Source organism: Macrobrachium rosenbergii, chromosome 4 (assembly GCF_040412425.1).
Source record: "Macrobrachium rosenbergii isolate ZJJX-2024 chromosome 4, ASM4041242v1, whole genome shotgun sequence".
NCBI lineage: Eukaryota > Metazoa > Arthropoda > Malacostraca > Decapoda > Palaemonidae > Macrobrachium > Macrobrachium rosenbergii.
The window spans coordinates 69,111,516-69,138,529 of record NC_089744.1 but is presented as its reverse complement, the minus strand read 5'-3'; the positions used below and the strand labels follow the sequence as shown (position 1 = coordinate 69,138,529).

Genomic DNA, 27,014 nt, shown 5'->3' with positions numbered 1-27,014 from the left:
ACGTCGGATAAAGCCAGGAAATGCCCTTGAGCTAATTTATTTAGATTACGACGGGGAGCCACTAAATTTACTTTCATATATATATATATATGCATAAAAATTTTCTCTCTTTTTTTCTCTTTCTCTCTCTAGAAGATGCGTATTTACTTTCATACATCAAAACATAATTAGACGACAATTAATGAGTGTATTAACAAAATCATATCCGTTGCCATCCTAATAAAAATAAGTTATTTAATGGAGCGTATTTTTTAATCTTTCAGCTTACTATCCATTACTCCCATGGAAACCGTAATGGGTTGAGGATGTAGGTTTAATTATGCATGAAAAGAGAGAGAGAGAGAGAGAGAGAGAGAGAGAGAGAGAGAGAGAGAGAGAGAGAGAGAGAGAGAGAGAGAGAGAGAGAGAGAGAGCAAACATAGGTGAAAAACTTTTACTATATATATATATATATACATATATATATATATATATATATATATATATATATATATATATATATATATATATATATATATATATATATAAAATGAATAACACAGAAACTGATGAGTTTTGCTACGGACCCTAATGAAGCAACTTCCAAGCCGTGATAAAGTTTTCCACCTTAAAGAGAGTTTTCAGTTACATTTAATTTGGGGAAAGCGATTGCTAGTATAATTGTGTGTGTAACATAAAGAACGCCAGTAACTGGAATAATCCAGTATATTGTATAGGAATACACGGACAAGGATTAAAGCATAACAAAACAACATAAAACCATTCACTCATATCCATTTACTTTGTTAATATCATTAACTAACCATGCTAATACGTTACTTACTAAAATTCTTCAAAGAAAAAATTTCTAAACATACAAAACATCGCATTAAGGCAAAAAAAAAAAAAAAAAAGTTTTTATCTATCTAACATGCCAAGCGTAGATTCCCAACGTGAACGAACCACCTCAATTTTCCCGAGCAGTGAATCAGCTGAAGCTAGTTCCCTCTATTTTTGAATGGGCAGAGAAAATACGGGACAGTCCCTTATCCCTAACAGCCATTCAGTGAGTAAATGAGGATCCTTGGGTGTTGGATGGCCCCTACTTACTTCCCACCAACAAAAACAACGTTTGAAGCAGTCAATATTAACGATGGAGATCATGGGATTTCTAAACCCAATTTCATTTTCTCTAGGGACCTTATCTTCATTAGTGACATCAGCATCCAAAGAATAACTGGAGGCGTTCTGATAACGCAAACGCATGAAACAGATAGTTTCATCACTGAGAATTAGTTTGTAAAACAAAACGTCTCAAGCACCAACAGTAACCTAACAATATCACTACGATAATTCCCGAAAAATAAATGTTTAAATAGCGGACTTATTACCTAATTTGCTTTAAACTTGTACCTTGGTTGCCTCTGCATCTACAGTATATCGTTAAAATTACGTTTTTAGATTTGAATTTGCATCATTGCATTAATTCATTGATATTCAGTTTTGGATGTTAAGTCATCACATTCGTGTTAATGATTCTGCTTTCTCTAGCCCTAAAATGGAGATTCAGTTTCGAAACGATGGCCTTTTGGAAATGTGGAAATCTTGAACAGACACCACGGGTATCCTCTTTTCATTGAGAATAACTCGACTAATAGCAATGCATCTGACTACACCTTATTAAAATAAAATCCAAAGAGGAGAATAAAAAGAGGGAGATACTTCAAGGACATACATACCTTTGCTGGGTTGTTGGAGTGGGTGGAGTGGGCGTCGACGGAGGCATGGGAGGAGTCCTGCACGGATCCTCGACTCAGCTTCCTGGCCAGAGCAGAGCGGCGACTCCCCGTGCTCCCCCTCCTGCGGGACCAACAATTAGAAAAAGATCCTATTAGGATCGGGGTCCCTACGGGAAGGGAACGGTACAGCGGATACATGCTAAAGCTTCTAAAAGCTATTAGGGACGACATGCGAGAAGCAAAAATAAACCTTGTTAATTAATATAGCAAATGAATAGACTCCTCTATTGTGCTACAGTAATTTGCCAAAAATATTTTCCATTAAATGAATGAAACTGTCTTTTCAATGCAAATAGCAACAGTAAAAAAAAATTATGATATTTCCTAAATTATCCTAAGCATCTTCATACACAATCTAAAAAATGTTCACAAGATTATAGAGGTGAATTATAATTTGAGTTAAAACTTTTTCCTTACTTCCAAGTTGAAAATGTCTTAAATATTAAGAGTAATATTATCCCCCTTAATTACATAGTGCATAAAGATATAAATCAAATGAAAGAACACAGAGATTGACATTGAAATATTTTCACTATAAAGCGATTGAATAACAGGTCTACTTTATAAATATTTTAATACATCCCAAAACAATGTGCCTAAGAAAATTACGGAATGGTCCTGGGTCTTATTAAGAAATTCCGTGCGTTTATCCTCCAATTTCAATCTGCGTCATGGTCAAGTTTCCGACTTTAACGAAAGAAAAAATTTCATAATAGACTTTAATAAATCTGAAGTCTGTCTAAACCCTTCCCAACGCAGCGGCGAGTGCGCGCGCGTGTGTGTGTGTGTGTGTGTGTGTGTGTGTGTGTGTGAGAGAGAGAGAGAGAGAGAGAGAGAGAGAGAGAGAGAGAGAGAGAGAGAGAGAGAGAGAGTACTCTATTCGCAAGCCCTCAAAATAGTAATATACTCATTAAAAGTACGAAGAAAAAATGACTTTAAGAGGAATCAACTAACTCATTCAATACTGAGCCAAGAATGAGGCTTTCGTGACAAAAAATCACATCCTCAGAAACCTTCATCTTCCTAAACAACTTGCATGTCTGTGTCCAACAAATCACAATTCGAAAATGCTACGGCTTACTTTACAAATATTTATTTGCCAGTCTGTAATTTTTATTTAATTTTTTTTTATCTATATGATCAATTTCGTAATGCCCTCTCTTCTCACATTTTCACTACGCAACAGATCCATTTTACTCTCTATATAATTCTATAAGTTCAAGTACCGAAATTATATTTCTTAATTTTTCAATTTTTCAACTGTTCCATTTCATGTATAATTAGTGTAGTTCGAGTAACAGCATAAATTTGCCGAAACAGAGAGGTGAATTCGGGCACACGCTTAATATCAAAGCAAGTTCCAACAATATCCTTCGATCACATGTCACATTCAAAGGGACGACGCTTTCCTTATACTTAATTACTTTCCAACTGCCATTTTGGTAATAAAAAAAGTTAGAAAGCTTAATGTTCAAACAACTGAAATAACCTGAAATAAAATACACATTGACTGACGGATTGGTTAATAATTGGTTAGATTCTGAATTGTCATCGATGATTCTCAATATCTCTCATTTGCCCGCGCCTTCACTCCAATAACGCATTTTAAACGTGGGATTAGCATTCCCACTTATTTTGTGAAACTCGATCTGGTGAACTAAGTGCCTTTCTAAAAATATTTCCTGTGACAAAGGCTAACAATGCGTGTGGGTAAGTGCTTCAGAAAAAAAATATCAGCTTTATTTCTGTTATTCCATGATGGAATCTTTCAATACTGAATTGAAGAATATCTTTTAAATTATTCCAGTGGTTTGCTAATTTTTATGAATATAGTAATGGAGTACCATTTCGCAGCAAGTTTATATAGGAGTTCACCCTGAAATGGAGAAAACAAAGCGAAATGAAGGTAAGATAAATAACCAAAAAGAAGACAGTGGAAAAGTACTGTATAAAGGTTATGTCGGCATATTTGTATGTGTTAAACTAATTAATATATTAAAAGTGGAAGCTAAATGTAACATTTGAAGCAAATAATTAAAAGAATGAAAGCCTTCCTCAGCTAGAAGAAATAAACCAAGACAGTGAAAATGCAGAGGGAGTCACACATATCCGGAGTTTCACAGAACACTGGTTAAATAGTCAGCAACCAAGCATAAGGCAATAAAATGCGGTCAGAGTTTCCAAAACGCAATTCTTCTTGACTTCACAACAGCGGGACATGGCCGCTGTGAGCTAAGACCTCCTGACCCGTCGTCGGAATGGTATAATTTCTACCGCTAAATGCGACTTTATTTCCCGATGCATTACACTCTTTATCTAAAAATTTTTCTAGGATTTGATGATAAAATCACAATCTTGCAGAACTCGCCACCCAGAAAACACACTTCGCTTACGGAAATCATAAGCTGCTTCAGCTAGCATCCGCTGTGTGACGCTTGCCTAACGTCTTTGGTCAAGACTTGCATTGTCCTTGGTTCGTAAGGTATCTCATACGATGACCGAATTGACCCGGCTGCTACAAACATCTGCACAGGTATTCCCATCAAAGCTCAACATAATTTTCAGACTGAAGGCATGTTAAGTGCCAATATAGGCTTCAAAAATAAAGTATTTGTCAACAACAATTGCCCACATGTTATCCGGAAAAGAAATTAATCTTAAATACTTATCTACTTCTGACCCAATAATCACCCACGTCTTTTAAAACAACTGCTTAATATACAAAATTTTTAAACGTGAACATTTAAACCATAAAAACCTGTGCAGATATGTTAAACTGTACATCATCAAAAATACTGCTTTTCTTTGAAACTTATTAAGCCGATATCTCGAGAACTGTTTTGATGTTAGACCTGCTTAGAGCCTGTAAAAATATTATAAACATTGAATAAGAAAAAGATCTAAAAAATTTAAGACTGTGGACCAAACATTCATCGCAAGTCACCGTATTTCAATATATATTACTCAATGAGAAATGTTGGCAACGTGCATATTGAGCACTCATTAATTTTGGTATGAAACAGCCATATGGTCTCAAATTGTCCTTTAATGTCAGAAATACAGTTTTTGACCTTAGGAAGTAATCTTTAATATTCTCTGATGTTATTCACCCATTAATTTAGGTATGAAACAGCCATATGGTCTCAAATTGTCCTTTAATGTCTGAAATACAGTTTTTGACCTTAGGAAGTAATCTTTAATATTCTCTGATGTTATTCATTATTTTCCCGAGTTTGTAAAGCCAGTGGGATGCAAACAATAACATCTAAATAGGTTACGACATCATGTTTTCCATAATAAAACACTAAAAAGACCATCTGGTTCTTAAAAGAGGTATAGATATAAGTATATTTAAAAGAGGGTTATCACTTTGTAGATAAAAAAAAATTATTTTTGAAATCTAAAAACGTATATATCTTTTAAAGCAGACAAGATGAAACATTCTAAAACTGAAAACGTTTCGAAATGTTCATCAATACGAAAATTTTCAAAGAAAGGAATATTATATTTTCTTTATTTTAACACCCCTCCCCACGCCATAGAACCAAAGAGGATGCCGTCAGCAGGATCCTTTTGTATGTTAATTCCTATATATGAATATTTAAGCCTTGTCCAAGGTCTTAATGACTTATGCAGATTTCTGGCCGCTGTCAAGATCCTCCTATGCAAGCAGAATTCTTGCCAAAAGCGTGTTGCCGAGGATTTTTTTTCTCTTTACATAATATGTAAATTTCCAGTGTTAACAGTTCAAATAATCTCTGAAAATGCAAGCCGCTACGGCTAAGGTTATGATGTAGTCCGAAAAGTCTAATACAAGGGAAGAATTCCTTCATTCGTTGGTATATTATTGGATTTCCGATAATACTTGTTCCTTTTATCGTAATTGTTTTAATCTATAACATTATTAGCAATAGTTGTATTATAAGCACTATATTGCGTCCTTCAACGATGTTAACAAAAAAGAAGAAATAAAAGGACAGAAACTAGATATACGACAGCATATGCTGTGGGCACTATGGCCTCCAAATCTATGGTTTCATCCATTCCCTCTACACCCGCAGTGAGTGAGCAGGTTTAATCCTCCTTGGTATGAAATGTTGTACGCAAAATAAGTAGGACATATCCCTTTTAAACACTTGTCAATAATAATCTTCGCCTTGGGGACTCGAATTTCTGACTAATGAAACACCAAACGCCTACTTTTATGCCTCTTACAGCTCAGCAGATACAGAGCTGGCGAATATTTACTTTCGACAGTTCCAGTATCTAATAAGAATGTTATTTTTGACCGTGCTTTTAAAAAGAAATATGCTGCCTATATTGAGTAAATTACCTGAGACTTCACTGGGAAGGGGAATTAGGTAAATGAATCGAGTAGGAATTCACTGAAAATATATATTTGGGTGCAGTAGCAATAATGCTTTAATTCTAGTAGTATTCAGTGGTATATCTGGCCCCTTTGCTTTCATGGCCTGTGGTTGAATGGATGCTGCATTGCTTGTTTTACCGGCTAACTATTGAGATCCACAAGTAGGAGGTTGGGAAAAAGGATACAAAAACACTCACAACAATTCTGAGTGAATGGGAAGCAAACAGAAAGTAATATTCCAATGAAAGTAGAGCAAAGAATTTCAAGCATGTGACTGGAATTTGTTTTCTTTCGATACGAGACATCTTATGAACTTTATTCCCAATGAACAAAAATCATGACCCCAGTCAAAAATAAGACAACTTTAGTTTCAGAAAATTACCTTATGGAAAGAAAGACCAAATAAGCCTAGGATCGGTTAACACGGCATCAGAAACACTGAATGAAAAGCAAAGCTTAGCTGTAGACATCTCTGATACTTATTTTAAGCCTAATATTCTTAGGAGTAATCGAGACAATGGCAATGCAAAAATCAAGTTGAACTTTCTGTTACAATTATCCATTATCAAGGCTCTCTCGAGCGTAATTAATTATGGCTCCCAGGGAACCAGAAGTGCCTAATTTCTTCAACTGCTTAAGAAGTGTTACGGGACGCAATACATGTGTGTGTATATGTGGGTGTGTTTGTGCGTGTGCGTGTCTGTGTAATGCAAGCCCTGAATACTTCATTCACATAATCGTATACTGAATAACATTATGAACGTTATATTTCTAAGTAAGTTACTGTATCCTAATTACTTTTACACAAACTGTAAACATCAATTATCTAAATAACAACAGTGTAAATTTTTAATATCTGGATATTTGTAAGTCACTAACGCTTAATTTATAGTGTTACCAACGCTTAAAAAAATAATAATACTGTACTTCGACTGATCTATAGCAAATACAGTATATATTCGCACTGCTTCCGTCCGATAATCTTTTACAGCATTTCTTTTTGCAACGTCTTTACCTTAAAATAATTTAGAAAATTCCCTACAGATATTAGGTAATAAATGAACGTGCATCGGAGTGTCTAACGTGTTTCGTGGAGATATTATATGATAATAAGAATTTCTAGAACCGAATGAATCGTGAAGATTTCTCCTTAAGTCTCCAGTTATAAACGAAAATTGTGAGAATTCACACCGCTTTCTCTTTCTCTCTGTTTCTCTATTTCATCCCTACTGCAGTTTTTCTCTTTCTCACTCCTCTCTCACTCTAGCTTCTCAGTCCAGTGTATCATCCCCTTAGGTAAGAAAATGCTCTACCTCCTCTAAGACCTGTCCATTTATATTATCTTTGTTTGCATATATCGCAAGTCAACAGAATGATACCAGAAGTAGAACAGCCACGCTAGAGTTCATAAACCAAATGGATATATCTTTGACATTTACTTTTCATTCAAATTAATAAAGTTTTCTGTCCTTTTCTCTTTTCCATGTTGAATACCTCTACATAATTAATGTAAATAAATATGACTCATAAGGTAACACTGCACGTGAATGCATGCCGGTGCTAATATAAACATATATCAGTATTTTGTGATGAAAACAAATACGAAAAAAAGTAGCAGGAATGAACGCACGCAATTGGTACCAATATTCCTTCATCCAATATTCACCTTTTTTTTCATTTTCCAATAACATGGAGTAACAGCTATATTCAAATGAAGCTCTAATACGATGCCAACACCAGTACTCAATTGTGCTGGCCTTTCAAAGCATTAGGCCGTTGTATGCGTGAAATTCGCTTTTCCCTGCAACTGCCCTCATTCGGCAAACAGTAACGGATCAAACGGTGAGGACTGTAACGTAATTTGTTTGCGGGTGCGTGTGGGGGGATGGGGTGGGGCAAGGGGATGTTGCAGTCATTTGGGCATAGCAATTGGCTCGTTTTGTCTCATACTAAAAAATTTCAAGACTGCCAAAGATGTTTTGATCAGCTTTATTTTTTTGAAGTAATCATGCAGTTGGAAACAATCAACCACGAGATTCATTACAGAATACCGCCTTGAAAAGATTTCTAACAAACGCAATCAGGGACTGAGGACGGTCACCGGTTTGCCCACTGTGAAAGACGACGGAAATACCACAGTACGGATATTTCATATAATGAAAACTCCACCGAATGGCAATCTGGCAGAAAAGCATACGACCATAATGAAAACTGGCAATATCAATAACGCCTCATTTGTCAACGCACTGTCAATAATAAATCCAAAAGATTAAAGAAAGAGCCCAACAGTCAGTAGAGGTTACATCGACTGCTTCGCAAAAGTGAAAAATCAAGTTCCCACGTGATACTGCTGGTGCTCTTCCTGAGAAAGAAACTATGGAGAATGGTACTCGAACAACGCACGACACGAGACCGGGACTTTTTAACTAAAGGCTACAACTTCTCTGACTCAAACTTTGAACTCCTCTTCTTTTTCTTTCATGCTGAGACCTGCATAAACGCTCTGGGTTGCTTACTGACAAGGTTGATTTATTTAAATTTAATCCAAGCAATACAGAAACCGATCGGAAGGAAGATTGTTATCAACGCTTCAAAATTTATAGCTTCTTGCTCTCAAGGACCACTGGCTATTTGATGGGACTTCTGAATCTGTGCTATTGGCAATTAAACCATGAATATGCTTTATCTAGTAGCATATGCGCAATATAATTTTCTTTCATATGATGACGTTACCATTATATCGTTTGTAGTTTTATAACGCATTCTTTTTTTTTAGTTTTATAGAGCATTTACGAAATTGAAATAAACAATAAAACGAAAAAAATATAAGGTACACAATATGTCCATAATTTTAAAAGTTTCGGATAAATGCGTGTTTCTAGCTTCCTCCTTGGATTTTAAAGCGCTGCCATTGAAATCTTTGTATTATGCATGTTTTCAAGTGAAAGCTCTTTCTATGTTTTTTGGTTAATGAAGAACTTTCATTCAATACCTCAGCTGGTTAATGCCTGAAATGGATTGAACGGCACACAACAGTACACGTGTCTCGTTGGTTATGAATGTTACTTTTGACCACGGGCCTTTCGTCTGTGCAATTCAGTAGACTGTCATGTAGGACCCAACCCCACTGTGTACCTGATTCTTTATTTGAAGTGATGAAAGTAAGCACATTATACTTGTTGCTGTTGCATCACCAATAACCTCAGTATGAAAGCTTGTTCTTATATACCTAATGATAAATATTTTTTTTCTTTCAGTTTCTTGGTAATTTCTTGTGTATGTTGTAAATACTAAAAACACTAATCACTATATTTCTTGGCCTCTAATATTTTTTGTTAAGGAAAACAGCCATCCAACAAAATAAATTACTTAACAGCTAGAAATTTATAAATCATCAGAAGAAAAATATGAAGCATTAAACCATAATATGACCTTAATGCAAATAAATCTTCAAGCATGGGAATACTTGACTGATTTTACTGGAAAAAGCAAATTAACAACTTTCAGACTTTATCTGAAGCAATAATATGTAAAGTGTGTTCCTGCTGACTAAACATGCACAACATAAAGTTAAACAGACCCCACGAATAAATTGTCATTTTCGTTATGAATGGAGGAAATTTACCGAATTAAAATAGAAGAAAAGATCTTAATAATAACCAAAATATTAGAGTTAATAAACAACAATGTTCCAATTTTAGATTTGACGCTGAAATCTGCGACCCTGCGCCACCTTGCTCAAGTTAATTGGGATTGCATAAAATAAAAAATATAACTTATACATATAGTTTCTGAAAAGGAGAGAATAATGCAGATGAAATATCTGTTTATTAAAGCAACTTCAAGCTCTGATACTCCTATTTTCGTCCACATAATGCTAGCCAGCAGGAACGCGTTAATCTCTAAAGGCAAAGCAAAGGTGGCCTGGGCAGGAAAAGGTGCGTTTCTCACCTGGTAGGTCGCTTGTGTTCATTGCTCTTGTTGTCGGTGACACTCATGCGTCCGAAGCGGCTAAGCCGCTCTGCATTCAATACTGATTAATGACCACCTTCACACGTTTCCATTCTGTAAGGGGAAAAGACCAGTTTCATGAGTAGGAGATAATAGTATCTAGTTACTGAGTAAATGAAATGTGAAAGAAAAATACTAATACACATCCATATATATACTGTATGTATATGTGTGTATATGTATGTATATATATATATATATATATATATATATATATATATATATATATATATATATATATATATATATATATATATATATATATATATATATAGAACTCTGTAATTTACACTAATCCTCAAAAGATGTTTGGGATTGCAGCCAAGTTTACAGCAATTTACTCAGGTAATAGGTAGTCGATATTTGCCAACTTTCGTTTTGTTTGGAGTCGACTGTTTTGACTGCTGAGATATTCTCATTGCTGAAGAATAGATGAAGCACCTCAGCCTCCTTGTAAGAAGAGGAGGTTTACAGAAAGACTCTTGTATCTTATATTAAGCAGTAAGTACCCCCAAGAGGTACCGGATTCCCTTTACCTTGGAAATAATTTATACATAAAAGGAAATATATATAATAAAGCACATCTACTCTGATCTGTATGCTTTTACATGTCTTACTAAATGGTGAATATTTATAATAATATATGAGAGTACGATTGCCAATTAATACACACTTAAAAAATTACATGAATGGCCGGCGGGCATAAAAATACTGAACAGGAAAAAACTTAAACGACCAAATATCTCCGTTAACTGAGTTTAGGAATCAGCTGCGAGACATTCTTGTGATCAATACGCCTTTGGAAACCGGCCTGATTTTTTAAGGAAATTGGGTTCTCTAGAAAGAAAAAGGACAAAACTACACATTTCATATTTTGTGAATGGGTTTCAATATAATTACCTATGAACACATACATTATATAAATCTATGTGTAAATAAATATAAAAATAAATAAATAAATATATACATATATATATACACATACTGTACATACATACATATATATATATTTATATATTCTCTCTCTCTCTTGCTCTTCAATAAGGCATGTTGAATAAAGATTAGTATCCACTGTGATCAATCCATAGCTCTAAAATATTTATCTCAAAGAATCTGTGAAAAGAAATAATAAAATCATAAAGTAAAAAATCAATAAACTACATTTATTTTGGGCCCTTCCAAAGAGTGGCGTCTCAAAGCAATTTCTTTTGTCATCAATAAAGCCACAAAAAATTATGTTGAAGTACATGGGTCAAATAGTTCATTACCATATATAACTATTTTCATCCTTCTCAAACATAAATAGTCTTAAGTTCTTAAATTATTCCTTTACCTTTTAAAGTGACGCCATACCTAGCTACAGAATCTAATGTTAAGGTGTGTTATGATGCACAGAGCCTGAAACAGAGTTAAGAAGTAATAAAAAATTACCAAACTTTAAAGTATGCAAAATTGATATCATTTTGATATCAATGATCATTTACCTCGAGGTCAACAATTTGATGATCTTAAGTCCAAGAAGTTAGAAATTGTAAGCTGCAATCTTGTTTTATCACTTTTACTTAGAAAGAGAGTTGGGATATTGTTACTTGGTGGTTTGGATAAACTATCTAATAATAATGCAGGTAATAATGTTAAGGTATCACTGTTGACGTTTTTAGCAAACCATTCAACTTCTTAGACGAATACAGAGGGATTTGGGCAAGTCAAATCGTTAGCCCCTTCCCATTATCATTCTTGGTACCTGAGCCGTCTTAATCTTTTCTAACAAAGGGTGAAGAATAATTGGAGGATCAGCAAACAAAGGCCTTATAATTAACTTCTATGGAAAGAATACATTCTTACTTCAGCAGCCCTATGGAACAAGCCATCCCATTTCCAGGAAGTTCTTTAATTAGAAACGCCCTGTGAGAGGTCCAAGTTAGATTTATCTTTTTCACGGAGGCTTCTTTTTTACTTCTCTGTGACGTGGTTTAGAGACGGGAGTATAATTACATGTCCGAGATGATCACATTCCTTAGCGAGAAACAAAGAGACCAAAGAAATGGATAGAGTAATTACATTCCTTTCGCAAAGAACAGAGAAGAAGAGAAATGCCCATCTCAGAGTTCAGCTCTTTCCTAATACCTGTCTTACATTTTCAAACAATATAACATTCACAGACAGTGATTTTTCTGCGTCTTCTATTCAAAATCAGGCGGAAAATAACGAGAGTAAAGCGGATAAGATCTGAAATCGATGTGTCCTGTCTTTTGCTTTAAAAGAATATCTCTGTTAGTTACTAGGATGCCACGAAACTTCTGTTATTAATTAAACCAGCTTTTTGCAAGCATTGCATATATATATATATATATATATATATATATATATATATATATATATATATATATATATATATATATATATATATATATACAAATACATATTCATCAATATATATATAAATATATTTCATATTCATTAATATATTAAAAATCATATACATTTCACTAGCCCTTGGGAATAATTTACACACACGGGTAACTATAATTGATAAGCATTTCGTCCGCGGCAGGATTCGAAACAATGCCTGCTTTAGAAGCAAGAATAGACTGTAACTTAGACCACCCAGCTATCAAGATACAATTAAAGCTGATATCGACTCTGCTTCACATATGCCTGTCTAACTCAGGTTTTGTAGTAATAATTTACATCAACTATATATATATATATATATATATATATATATATATATATATATATATATATATATATATATATATATATTAATTAACGTCTCAATTTTTATTGTCTCGGTTTATTCCCATGTTCCTTGTTTTTGGTTTATTCTTTCTTCCCACTTTTCAGTAATTTTAAAAACCACTTCCCCATCTCTTATCCTCCCCTTTCTTCCAACTCCCTTTTGAAGTTACTCACGTCCAATGTAACCAAGTCTACGACTGTCTAAAGTAATTTATTATTTTATGTTTTTTTCTTTCTCGATATCGCATTCGCACAACAAATGAGATAATGTTTACTCAGGCTGAAACTTATTGCAGTAGAGGTAGTAAAGTTTTAGAAGACATGAAAAATTATATACAATGATTTATATATATATATATATATATATATATATATATATATATATATATATATATATATATATATATATATATAATATTTAATTTATACCTGACCTGCAACCTCACGAAAAAGCCTCCGATAATGGGTATAAAAATATTAGGCCACGAGAGCAATCATGAGTGTGTTTGAACCATCGAGGCCCAGTGCATTAAAGAAGAAAAACCTCCAAAATAAATGTGCAATGCGAAACATTATTTCTCTCTCTACCCCAAAACAACTCCACAAGGAAAACCAACGCCGAAGATCATCTGGAATGCGTCGCCCCTATCCTTCTCTCCGAGTGTGTATTTAGGAAAATCGCTATTCCACCCAGACCATAGAAGTCTTGATTTTGGTTCATCATTCGAGTTAATCACCTATTCCGACTCTCTGATTGGTCATCCTATGTTTCCTTGGCCAGTACCATTTTCATAAATATCTCTGTACCCAATGTTTCATTCTTTCACCATTGAAAATAGAACTTTGGATTTTCTCAAACATCCATGAAAAAAGATAGAATGATACTACTTCCTTTCAAATGATCGGAACTTTACCATTTCAGCTAAAACCGGATGAAAAATGTTAACTTTCTGCTGAAGAAAATAAACATATATAAACATCCATACATACATATATATATGTGTGTGTGCAAAATATATATATATATATATATATATATATATATATATATATATATATATATATATATATATATATATATATATATATATATATATATAGTCACTATTAAATCCAAAAATTTACCTCACTTCAGCCAGGTACCTGAGACCTCATAACAATATTACGACTGAACACTCTAAAGGTAACAGTGATCCCTTAAAACTTGCTTATCACTTAAAAAATCAATCTAAGTTTATCAAGTTATGAGTGAGGTAGTAACTGTTAAGCAATAAATATACTAGAGGGGAAAGGGCATCACTCCATCAAACTACTATAATTGTTTCCCTGGTCTTCATTCACCTTCACTTAGGAGAAGAGAACAAAACATGTCTATCACTTACCTTTTGCATACACAAATAACCCTATTCACTGGTGGTCAAAAAATGAAACACTGTGTTTTTAAAACTTTAAATACAAAATTTATTTCTAACTTCAAAAGTTATAATCAGAATTCACAATCTGAAAAAATTTACTATTACTTGAAAACAACACAAGATTTAGTTGATTCTTAAACAAGATTAATTCACAAAACTTTAATTTGTCAAGAAATTACGTTAACTAAGCAAAATTTAAACTATAAAGATTTACTCCAAATTTGAAAAAGAAATCTTAACAAATGAACATCAAAACAAGTATGCAATGTTAAAGTATCAACACATATAAAGTGCTAATTAAATCACTGTTAAATCACCAACACAAAATTTTTGTGTAACACTACGAGATTGTAAACACAAGAACGCACAAAAGAAATGTAAAAACAAGAACATATAAAATGTACAAAAAGTTTATCAACATTAATTTCACTAAGGCAAAATCTGTTTAAAGATTATATCCACCTTTTTAAAAAGATTACATCCACCTTTTTACCATGGTAAAAAAATAAATAAATACCACTTTACCTTACACAAATTTCTGCACACCATTACACGATCCTTTTTCCTTTTTGTGCGGTAGCAATAACACTTTTACCTAAGGCCTGTTACTGTAAACTCTCTCTTATATCAGATTCTACCAAGGAAGCATTAAATATTATTAACAGTTTCCAAAACTTATATGTTTGGGAGAGTGACCACAATCTTACACTCTTCTACATGAAGAGAGAGAGAGAGAGAGAGAGAGAGAGAGAGAGAGAGAGAGAGAGAGAGAGAGAGAGAGACCACCCTGTCTTTACCAAATCTCTATCTGAACTAACTGGTATTACCAAAACTCTTCTATGAGGTTAAACCTGGTTTGCCAGTTAGGCATTTCTATGAAGTGGTCACCCTGGAAGAAACAGGAATAAACAGAGTTTCTTCCCTGGGAAAGAAAGGAAAAAACAGTTTCTCCCCCTGAAGAGGGGAAAAAAGATAGTGAAATTATTCTCTGGCTCAGAGAACTAGACAGGCTTGCCTTTTATCTCAATGATTGACAGTTTCCAGTCTTAACACTTGTGTAAACAATAAATTTTTAAACTGGCCATGGTTATCAAACCTGTCATCCCATCTCCCTTTAACTGACAACATAAGTGCCTTTTAGGGGTCTCTCTCGCATACAGTATTTCCTGTCCACCTGAATAAACACCCAAGCCTACAGGAAGAGGTGTCTTATTTTATCAAACAACCAGCCAACCCTTTTAAGAACTGACACTTAGCATCTCCCATAAACACTACTATAGTTATTACAGTCAATATATGGCAAACACAAGAGAAAATATATAAGCATTGCACAAAACATACATACTACAAAATCACCTTGTTATATTTCACAACACATGAGAAATATAAAAGAAAGTATATAAAAAAATACAGAAAACATATTACTTTTATAGAATACACACATATCATTATAATATATATATATATATATATATATATATATATATATATATATATATATATATATATGTGTGTGTGTGTGTGTGTGTGTGTGTGTGTGTGTGTGTGTGTGAGTGTGTGTTTACAGTATTTTATACGTCAAGAAGTTCCTACTTGGAAACTTGCCTCCCTTTCTCCTGGATATTTTATTATCTGGCTAAAGGTCGTAGCCATTTTGTTTCTTTCTTGAGGAGGAATGCTTTTAGTGTAAATTTTATGCAGCAAAGGAATTGGTGTTTTGACCCTTCCATTTCAGTTTCATTCTTCTCAACTTCACTTTTTCTTCTGTCAGTATTTTCCTATCAGATCTCACATTTCCTGAGAATTTCTTTTGTTAGTCAGTTAAACCTGAATAATTTATATTTTTATGGGTTTCGAATATAAGCATGGCTTTTTCTTATGGACCTGCTGTGTTTCCGGGACATTTTTTCGGGATCCTTATGAAAGCATCAGTTTCTTAACCTGTATATTTTTGTATTTCATATACTTCATCAACCTAGTATCCTTCAGATTATTCTCCCTCTTTCTCTCGTGTGTATTATATTTATTTATTCGAAGCTAGTAATTTTTTACAATATATGATTCGGTATATACACATACATACATAGATATATATGTACACACACATATACATACATACATACACACACACACACACACACACACACACACACACACACATATATATATATATATATATATATATATATATATATATATATATATATATATATATATATATATATATATATATATATATATATATATATATATATATATATATATATACTAACTGACAAACCTGGCGCTGCCCGGGATAACTCTGAATGACAACTGACTGATAAACTCTCTCTCTCTCTCTCTCTCTCTCTCTCTCTCTCTCTCTCTCTCTCTCTCTCTCTCTCTCTCTCTCTCTCTCTCTCATGTTTTTGATTTACAATCATGACTCTGATGTAGAATTCACTAGCAGGATAGCCAAATTTGCAGATGACACCAAACTACAGTAGGTGTAAATGCAGCAGACCCAGATGCAGTGGAAAGTTTAAGAAATGATCTAAGAAAACAGGAGAGTGGTCAAAAAGATGGCAAATGCCATTTAACTTGGATAAGTGTAGTGTTACAAATATGAACAAACAACCCTCATGTCAACTACATGCTGCTTGGGAATGACATGAATAGTGTAGTACGAGAAGAGGACCTTGGAGTCATTATTACCAAGGACTTAAAATCCTCAAAACAGTGCATAAAAGCTGAAAAGAAGGCACAGAAACTAGTGAGATACATAAAGAGGCATTTCAAATACAGAAACAAGGAAACGGTCCTGCAGCTTTACACATCAATAGTAAGACCTTATCTTGAATAAGCAGTACAGTTCTGGTCACTGACACTAAGAAAGGACATAAATAGCTTAGAAGGGTTACACGCAAGAGCCACAAAGTTAATTCCATCCATCAGGCATATAGGTTACCAAAGGCGACTAGAGAACCTGAATATGTATGGCATAGAAACATGAGGACTGCGAGGACAACTAATAGAAACACTCAAAATACTGAAAGGCATAACAAAAGTAGACAGTAACCTCTTCACATTAAACGAAAACCAGACAAGAAATAATGGATGGAAACTACAAACTGGTCCTAGAGATAAGTGAGCACATGATGTCTCCTCGGATAGACTAATAAGTCTTTGAGGCATCCTGATCCTTGTAACTCTCTCTCTCTCTCTCTCTCTCTCTCTCTCTCTCTCTCTCTCTCTCTCCAACCCTCACTGTCTCTTTCCCTCTTTCTTCTCCCTAACACACCTCTACTCTCTCTCTTTCTCAATTCCTCTACCTCTCTCACTTCCTCTCCCTCTCACTATTTCTTTCTCTCAATCTCACCCTCTCTCTCTCTCTAACCCTCCCTGTCTCTTTCCATCTTTCTTCTCCCAAAACACCCTCTCTACTCTCTCTCTCACTTCCTCTCTCTCTCACTCTCTCACTTCCTCTCCCTCTCATTCTTTCTTTCTCCCCCTCTCTCTTTCTCTCTCCAACCCTCCCTGTCTCTTTCCCTCTTCTTCTCCCTAACACCCCCTCTACTCTCTCTCTCACTCTCTCTCTGTCACCCACTTCCCAACCCCCACTCCCTTTGGTGTCATTGATGCCTTACCCCCACAGTGTTCTTTTCCGGATAATAAGTCAATGTATACCTAAATTAGGTATGATAAATTCGTAAAGTTACCAAGTCTACGGGCATAACCAGGCCTGTTTCACAGGCAGAACCAGTCCCATTTCAGAGAAGCCCTACCCCCCACCTTTGATGCCCTTTGGTACTAGTGATGTCTTACCCCCACCAGTATCCTTTTCCAGACAGTAAGTCATATGTATACCAAGTTTGGTTGAAAGTGCTCAATGCATTTCAGAGTTATGCTGGAACATACATACATATGTATACATCCCTTTATATATATATATATATATATATATATATATATATATATATATATATATATATATATATATATATATATATATATATATATATATATATATATATATATATATATATATATATATATATATATACATGTGTGTGAGTGTGTATGTATCTATTATGTATGTATATATACCGAATCAGATATTGTGAAAAATTACTAGCTTCGAATAAATAAATATGTCACAAACGAGAGAAAGAGGGAGAACAATCTGAAGGATAACAGGTTGATGAAGTATATGAAATACAAAAATATACAGGTTAAGAAACTGATGCTTTCATAATGATCCTGAAAAAAATGTCCCGGAAACACGGCAGGTTCATAAGAAAAAGCCATGCTTATATTCGAAACCCATAAAAATATAAATTATTTTGGTTTAACTAACGAAAGAAATTCTCAGGAAATGTGAGATCCGAAAGAAAAATACTGACAGACGGAAAAGTGAGGTTGAGAAGCATAAAACTGAAACAGAAAGGTCACAACACCAATTCCTTTGCTGCATAAAATTTACACTAAAAGAATTTCTCCTCAAGACGGAAACAAAACGGCTACGACGTTTAACCGGATGATAAAATATTCAGGAGAAAGGGAGGCAAGTTTCCAAGTAGGGACTTCTTGACGTATAAAATTATATTGCAAAAGAATGATAAAATTAAAGAAAAAACTCTACTAAAAACCGTGAAGTAGGATTACTTGCGGTCTACTTTCAGTTCATTCAAGAAGAGTTTAATAAATGCTTCATGTTATTTGCTATGGATGAAGACAGTGACTGGAATAATAATCAGTCATAATTTCTCGTATGGAATTGGAGGGTGAAGTTAGACAAAAGTTTCAAAGTTTGATAAAGAAAATATATTTTGATATTAGAAATAAGCATTGACTGGTTATGAAGCAATTGTGAATAAAAAAAAACTGCGAATGAAGTAAATTACCATTTCAATGCAAAAAATATACAATACGAGGATGCACGTGAAAATTAACTTTGTGGTTGACGTGATGCCAAAGAAATAAAATGCATTATAACAGTACCGACTAATCAACGTATGTACCTACTATTGCGTTTACATGTATTATAGTCTCGAATCATTAAAAACACTAAAGCTTATTTATTTCCTATCCCAATTTAATGTTTTGACTCAGCCCAATAAAGGATATAATTCTGAAACAGCTCTTTTTAAGCTTCATCCTTAAATGATGAAATGCCAGTAACAATGCTTATTTCCTTTATCGACTGCACCGGCCCTCCTAGTCTCGTGCTGATGCCAACCAGAGACCATTACAACAGCAGATTCCAAATTTGCTCGACAGAAATTCAAAGACTATTCAGGCCTTAGTCCGATTGTTTACGGTTTTTGTTTGTTCCACTTCCAACACTTCAATCACGAGTTGATTTCCCACACTACCTGGAATTCTGTTCATCTTGTAAGACAGACTGGAAAGAAAAGGGCTGAAGAATGAAATACAAAAGGAGAGGAAAAAATATATGTTAATATTACTGTAAAAAGCAGACCCTCCCCTCACATACTGCAATGCAAACACGTAAACAATAAAAGGGCCAAGTGAAATATCCCCTGATATAGGTAACACAATAAATCTTCACTAGCAACTCTCCATTCATCTCTATTACACCTATTTTATACACCCAGACAAAGATATATTGAGTAATAAAACAATCCGTAACCTCTCATTCTGTCTCCCGCAATAACACAAACATTTTCATTCAGTCATGAGAAAATAATTGACCTTGTGGATACTATTTCTCAACCATCAATCTTTTCCCTGGTCATTTATCATTATCAGTAAATAACTGTTGATAAACATTAATCTTCTTAACGCAATTATTATATTTAAACTGTTTAAATATAATAATTGTTACTTTCTGATATAATTCATCAACTGCCATCAATACGCCTGTAAGAAGTTTCCTCCAAGCATCCAGATGGATTAGAAAGTCCGTAATGATATATCGCCCTGGAAGGAACAGGCTTGGTTAGAAGAAAGGAACTTCACAAAGGGAGAGTAAGGAGAAAGAAAGTGGGCGGAAAGCAGAGTGGGGAAGGAAAGGAAGAACTGCATTGAAGATCAGAGATCCAGGAAGCGGGGGCGGAAGTAAAGGAGAAGAGGAAAAAGGAATCTTGAATAAAAGGCATGAGGAAAACAAGACACGAAACGTGAGACAATCGATTAAGTATGCCAATCACTGCAGTTTAGAGGCCGTAAAGGAGAGAGAGAGAGAGAGAGAGAGAGAGAGAGAGAGAGAGAGAGAGAGAGAGAGAGAGAGAGAGAGAGAGAATGGCAAACGTTGAAGATGCGGGACGAAGCCGATAGACGCAGACACACAGATGACGTAATTTGAAATAAATAATGGAAAGAGAAATTAATTGAAATGTTGAGTTATTCATCAAAAGATCCAATATTAATGCTGCAACTCTTGCTACTAACGCACATAAAATACGAAACATAAATGAAAATTTGAGCGTTGTTGATAGGATCTACCAATTTCAGCAGTTCGTAATTCTGAAGTTGAACAATCTCATCTGTAGTGATCCACGAAAATCAAGTTATGTGGCAGGAGAATGAGAAAAGTAGGTTATATCTTCACCAGTGAAACCGTTTTTGTTTCCCAATTTTTGCCCCAAAAGATAAAAAATAACGAAATTTTGAGTGCCTTTACTAATAAATAAATAAAATTCCTATTATCTGGCGAAACAAAAGATTACAATTCTTTTAAGATTTTTGTTTAAAATACAACCAGAGAGTATGTCATGCTTCGTTTGTTGTAGACGTATAACTAACTGGTAAGAACCTCTACAGAATGGCTCAGATTAATTAATTTCGCGAACAAAAAAATTTGGTTTTAAAAGTAAACATTTTAGGCTGTCAATGTTGATCAACTAGAGAGAGAGAGAGAGAGAGAGAGAGAGAGAGAGAGAGAGAGAGAGAGAGAGAGAGAGAGAGAGAGAGAATGCTGATGTGAGGGCGGGGTTGAGATGAGCATATACTGTACATCTGTGGACTACGCGTCTGATGTATGCAGATCATGCACGGCTGAATGGTTCTGCCAAAAAGGTGCAAATATTGATGAAAAAAGATAACTTGTTATGACCTATGTATAAAGTGAATAATAATAAGAATAACTTTGAGATGTAAATAAAGGCCAGCAAGTTACTGATAAATAACTAAAGATTGTTTGATGAAGATTCTTTTATGTTTTGAAAATAAAATTCTATTGTAAGAGCAGTGCAAAAAATGAGAAAAAATTCCAGAGAGTTGTCCTGAAAGAATGGGATAGAAGAACACGGTTTACAGTATGAAAGGCTTTCAAAAATACTTCAGTTCTGTATTTGCGGTATTAAAAACGCAAAACAGGCACGAAATGTTGGAAAACAGACAAGGTATAAAGGTTTACACAGATATAAGGGCGAACTACAGATTTAGCAGATTTTCTGATGAAGTGAGATGATAAAACGAAAACTTGGCGAAATCTATACAATCTAGAAGCCTTAGAGGACAGAATGGGAGGGAGAACTATAACCAGTTTACTGGGACACGACCATACCATTCTAGAAATGCCTGATAATAGAATTTTATAGTAAATATTTTGCTACGCTATACTTACGTACTATGAAGATTTAGGCGTCCAATATTCCAGACAGGATTCTTTCTTAGCACAGAAATGATAAAGTTTAAAGTCTATTTATTTCTGTTATCCTCCGACCACTGGCTATCGCTATGGAAACAGTGTTTTCCTGGAAATCTGACAGATAGATAGATAGATAGACAGATAGTGGGCATGATCTAAGAAGTTCATATAAAAAAAAAAAAAAAAACGGAATGTTCTCAAGAGTTAAGTAAAAACTTTGTCATTTTTATATTTCAAAATTACACCAACTTTGCATTTTTATTTAATTCTCGTGGGATTCCTCTTCGTAACTGTATGTTTCTTTTGAAAATATACAAAAGATTTCAACATAAACTTATTTTCTAGCCGAAAGGCAAACGTAGCTATATAAACTTATGCCTCGCTAAGATGATCTGAGCGGTAAAATTCTCCAAGTAATGGACTATATACAAGTTTCTACATATAAAATGACATGATAATGTTTAGGTCTTCTAACAAAAATAATGTGAAAGGGAAGGCTCATGCCTGCTGTCGAACGTTTGATAGCGGTAAAATAACTGACTCATATTTTGCTATATATATATATATATATATATATATATATATATATATATATATATATATATATATATGTATGTATGTATGTATATACACACACACACACACACACACATATATATATATGTATGTATGTATGTATGTGTATATATATATATATATATATATATATATATATATATATATATATATATATATATATATATATTTCGAAGAACTCGAGAGGAGATAGAGGATTAGATGGCGAGATAAAGTGAAGGAAAATATGGAGAGAAGAGGTTTTATGGAGGATGATGCCTTTGATAGAAGGCAGTGGAGAAGGCGTACGTCGGTTGCCTGATACGCCTTCTCCACTGCCTTCTATCAAAGGCATCATCCTCCATAAAACCTCTTCTCTCCATATTTTCCTTCACTTTATCTCGCCATCTAATCCTCTATCTCCCTCTCGATCTTCTTCCCTCTAACAGGTTCTTCCGAAATATATATATATATATATATATATATATATATATATATATATATATATATATATATATATATATATATATATATACATACATACATACATGCAATATTACATTATATTTTAAACGGTTGCCACATAATTATGTTCAGACCGAAAATATTATGCAATATAAATCCTTTTTTTTTTTACCCGATAACTGTAGTGCCATATGGCTGGTTGCAAATTCTAAGCTTAACTGTCACCATTACTAATCCTACTAGATAATAATAACCCTATTACATATAATGCCATGTAAACCCATCTTTTATCATTATTAGTTTGTAAAGCAGTCAGTCTATAAGGACAATAAAACTATTAGCTTTATGGTCATTCTTTTTATCGCAATAGCACAACTATAATGCTAATAATAATGATATTAATAACAGGTCAGAAAAATATTAAAGACAGAACGGAAAGATAAAGGCTTAGAATATGCATTAAAGCCAAATAAATAGAGCATCCACACAAAAATTCTATAAAAGACGAACCATAAAAGAAAGGAAACACTTTCCCCAATCACAGAGGGCCGCTCTAAATCAAAATTTCCTTTTACGCCAATCGTCCAGAGAGAGAAAAATCGCCGCTTAAGACTTCAAGGAGTTTTTCCTAAGGGGTGAAAAATATTCCCGAGGAAACCCAGTTCCAAAAGTATCTGGTGGAAGCCGAGAATTATTGACTCAAAGAGCAATATCGCAACACTCAAAAGGGAAAATTCGCCAAAGTCAAGGAGACGTGGAGCACGGAGTGTGGAAGTTTAGAAGGAAACTTTCCTGATTGTACAGCAGATGGAAATTTGTGAAGAAATGCATTTAACTTAGAAACAAGTGGAAATTTTGTGAGGAAATTAATTTAACATAGAAAAGATGGACATGTGTTAAGAAATGCATTTAACTTAGAACAAAAAAATTAAGTATAATTTTCATGAAAGCATAACACAATATGCCTGCCATCTTTAGTTGGCAATGCCAGAAAAGAAGTGAACGTCATATGTTCTATAAATGTCTTAAAATTACATTAAAAAAATCATATAAAACGATCATGATTATACCTACAAATATTCTATAAGGATCAAGGCTTATATATAAACGACAGTCTTTAGAACAATGAAAAAGTAAAGGGAGACAGTAATACCTTAGAATGACATCATTATTGCATGTTTAACAACCGAAATGACGAAAAGTAAATAATCCGCTACCCATCTTCAGATTCATGTTAAAGTTGTTCATGAACTGTGTTTGACCAGAGAGAGAGAGAGAGAGAGAGAGAGAGAGAGAGAGAGAGAGAGAGAGAGAGAGAATCGAGGGACTGATTACATTATCTCATTAACGACGAACTGACATGGCAACGCAAGTACCCTGAGTTCTGACTACTGTTTATCTATCTATCTATCTATCTATCTATCTATCTATCTATCTATATATATATATATATATATATATATATATATATATATATATATAGAAAACATGATTTATAAAACGCTAAATGAACAATAAATTGCATAAAAAGCATTCCTACGCACTTACATGGATACCAATAAAACTTCGGAATTAGCAAACGTAAATAAATAATTAAATTAATGAAATAAACAAATAATGACCTATAATGCCATCTTATTCCAGAATTAAGGGGTAGTATACGCCTGACGTACAGATATGCACTAGCTGCCAGTCCTCAACAGTTAAAATTATAAAATGGAAATACATCAGACAGGTTTATAACGTTCATAGAAGATCACTTGGAAGGAAAGAATACGAAACATGGAAAAACGATATGCTAAAAACATCCTTCAGGAACCAATATATTAAATGAAGCCAAGTTTAGAACTAAATGTAATGCTTAAGGTGAATATGAAGATCAAAGGCGGCAACCTGAAACTGTTCAGTAAAATACAGAGAACGGTGCATTACAGGCAGTGAAACGAGGATTACCTTCATATACATTACTACAGATGAGGGTGATGGAGACAGTTAACTGTTGACAAACATCAAACATGGATGCAGGTAACTGCAGCTAATCAAAATCGAGCATAATAAACCTTGACACACAAAAGAAAATGACCACCTGAAGTAATCCCAAAATAATCAATAAACTACTGCAGAATACAATATACTGACAAAATGTCAAAGATAAAACGCAGATTATAAATAACTGCATGCACCCTAAATAAAACATAAGAATTACATGGCTTAAAAACTACATGCCAATTTATGATGATAACATCTGAATTCAAATACAATACAAAATTTGGGATTTTATTTTTCCTTTTACGTTTCGACTCACGTTTTTCAAGAAAAAATAGTTAGAGAGCGAGTCACAACGCAAGAGGAAATATATTTATTATTATTATTATTATTATTATTATTATTATTATTATTATTATTATTATTATTATTATTATTATAGAAACTAAAGCTCTGGACCCAGCAATTATTCTAAATAAGATAGAAATCATCAACACACAATCACGTTAAATTTCTGACTCACGTCTCGAACCCATAACAATCTCAATAGACGTCTCCAAGGAAAAACCGGTTACCTCATTCGTCGTCTCACTAGAAGGTAGTGGCTAAAATATAAAATGAAAAATCACCATGGAATACGTGACTGCGTTAGGCAAAAGAAAATTTATGACGGGGCCAAGAATGGGAGATGAAGAAATGGGAGCGAAGGGAAGACGAGAAGAGTTAGCTCGCCCTGTAATTCTCGTCAGTTGCTCTGTGTCGGATTTTAGTTTCCCAGTGGTTCCGCTTTCCATGTAGACTTAGAAATCTGAGACCTGGGGAAAAGGAAGGGGAGATAAGGGTGAATGATCCACGAAAGAATGAGGCAGGAGACGAGACTAGACAGGAGGTAATCAAAGATGTCTAGGGACCGTAAAAGAGAGAGAGAGAGAGAGAGAGAGAGAGAGAGAGAGAGAGAGAGAGAGAGAGAGAGCCTTTCCTCTGATGTCCAGCGAAGTTGGAAAAAGAAAACAGCGAAACCCTGAGAAACCCACTGCTTGGGTAAACAAAGAAAATTCCAGAAAGATATCGACTGAATGGAAGCAAAACAAACTTACGAAACGAAGTTAACTTGTAAAATTATTCTAACTTGGTTACTATTTTTCTGTTACAGAACCCTACGGAATACGAGACAGTAAGAAAAATACAAATGAGCCGAAAGGTAAGAAATCCTGGGAAAAGTTACGATCTACGAAAGTGGTAAAATAAAGAAATTTCATAAATGAGAAATAAATAACATAAACACAACCCAGCGCAGAACACAAATAAAAACAAATAAAATGTAAAAATAGCTAAAATGTAAAAATAGTATCATTAACAGGAGCATATAAGCAAAATGAACATTTAAGAAGCATAAACATAAAGGACGAAATTCTTTCCGAATTAAGTAATCAAGGTAGTTTGCAATAGATTAAATCACTAGAACAAAATATAAAATCAAAAACATTTTTGCTCTTTTATTGACTGCTTAGCTATCAAAAAAGTTTCCATTTTTATAATTGTACCACCTGATCATTCCTGCGGCTATATTTGAGCACAGTAAGAGATCAAATAGTTTAAGTTACCAAATGTTACTTGGGGCGTTTAATGTTAGTATCACCATAGCTGGTGCTTTGTATTTTATGTCTCCAGAGATTCAACGCTAACTATTTCACAATAGAACCACATTCAAAAATTTTATATCTGTTTTGTTTATGAGATTGCGGAAAGCCCAACAGAATTAGTGATGCAAGTTAACAGAGACTAACAGAAATGCCATATAGCCTATTATCGAAGTTCAGCGCAGAAAGCAATATGCCTGATTACAGCCAAACAAAATGCCCCTGTGACAACTCGCTCGATGTAAAAGTTTACATTCATCCTGAATCTTCGTCTGAGAAATAGCAAACGAGAGTCTCCTAACTCATACATTCAGTTTCTCCGTTATAGCAAGATTTTTCCTCTTGGAAACGTATTAATACTGCCTAGTTCATCGTTAACGTTTGAATTTACGCTATAATAATTATCAATGGTGCACATCTGCTACCCTCTCTCCCGACTGCTATTAGGATCTTTCACTA

At 34.1% G+C, this 27,014-nt stretch overlaps 1 protein-coding gene across 1 annotated transcript in view; it reads right to left on the bottom strand.

Moving 5' to 3' along the window:
* LOC136835600 (regulator of G-protein signaling 7-binding protein-like) overlaps positions 1 to 10,218 on the bottom strand; it is a 669,467-nt gene extending 659,249 nt beyond the window's left edge. The window contains 2 exon segments of the mRNA XM_067099312.1: positions 1,719 to 1,839; positions 10,099 to 10,218. Coding sequence (XP_066955413.1) covers positions 1,719 to 1,839; positions 10,099 to 10,145 — 168 coding nt within the window. The 5' untranslated portion in view covers positions 10,146 to 10,218.
* Between the last annotated feature and the right edge of the window lie 16,796 nt (positions 10,219 to 27,014).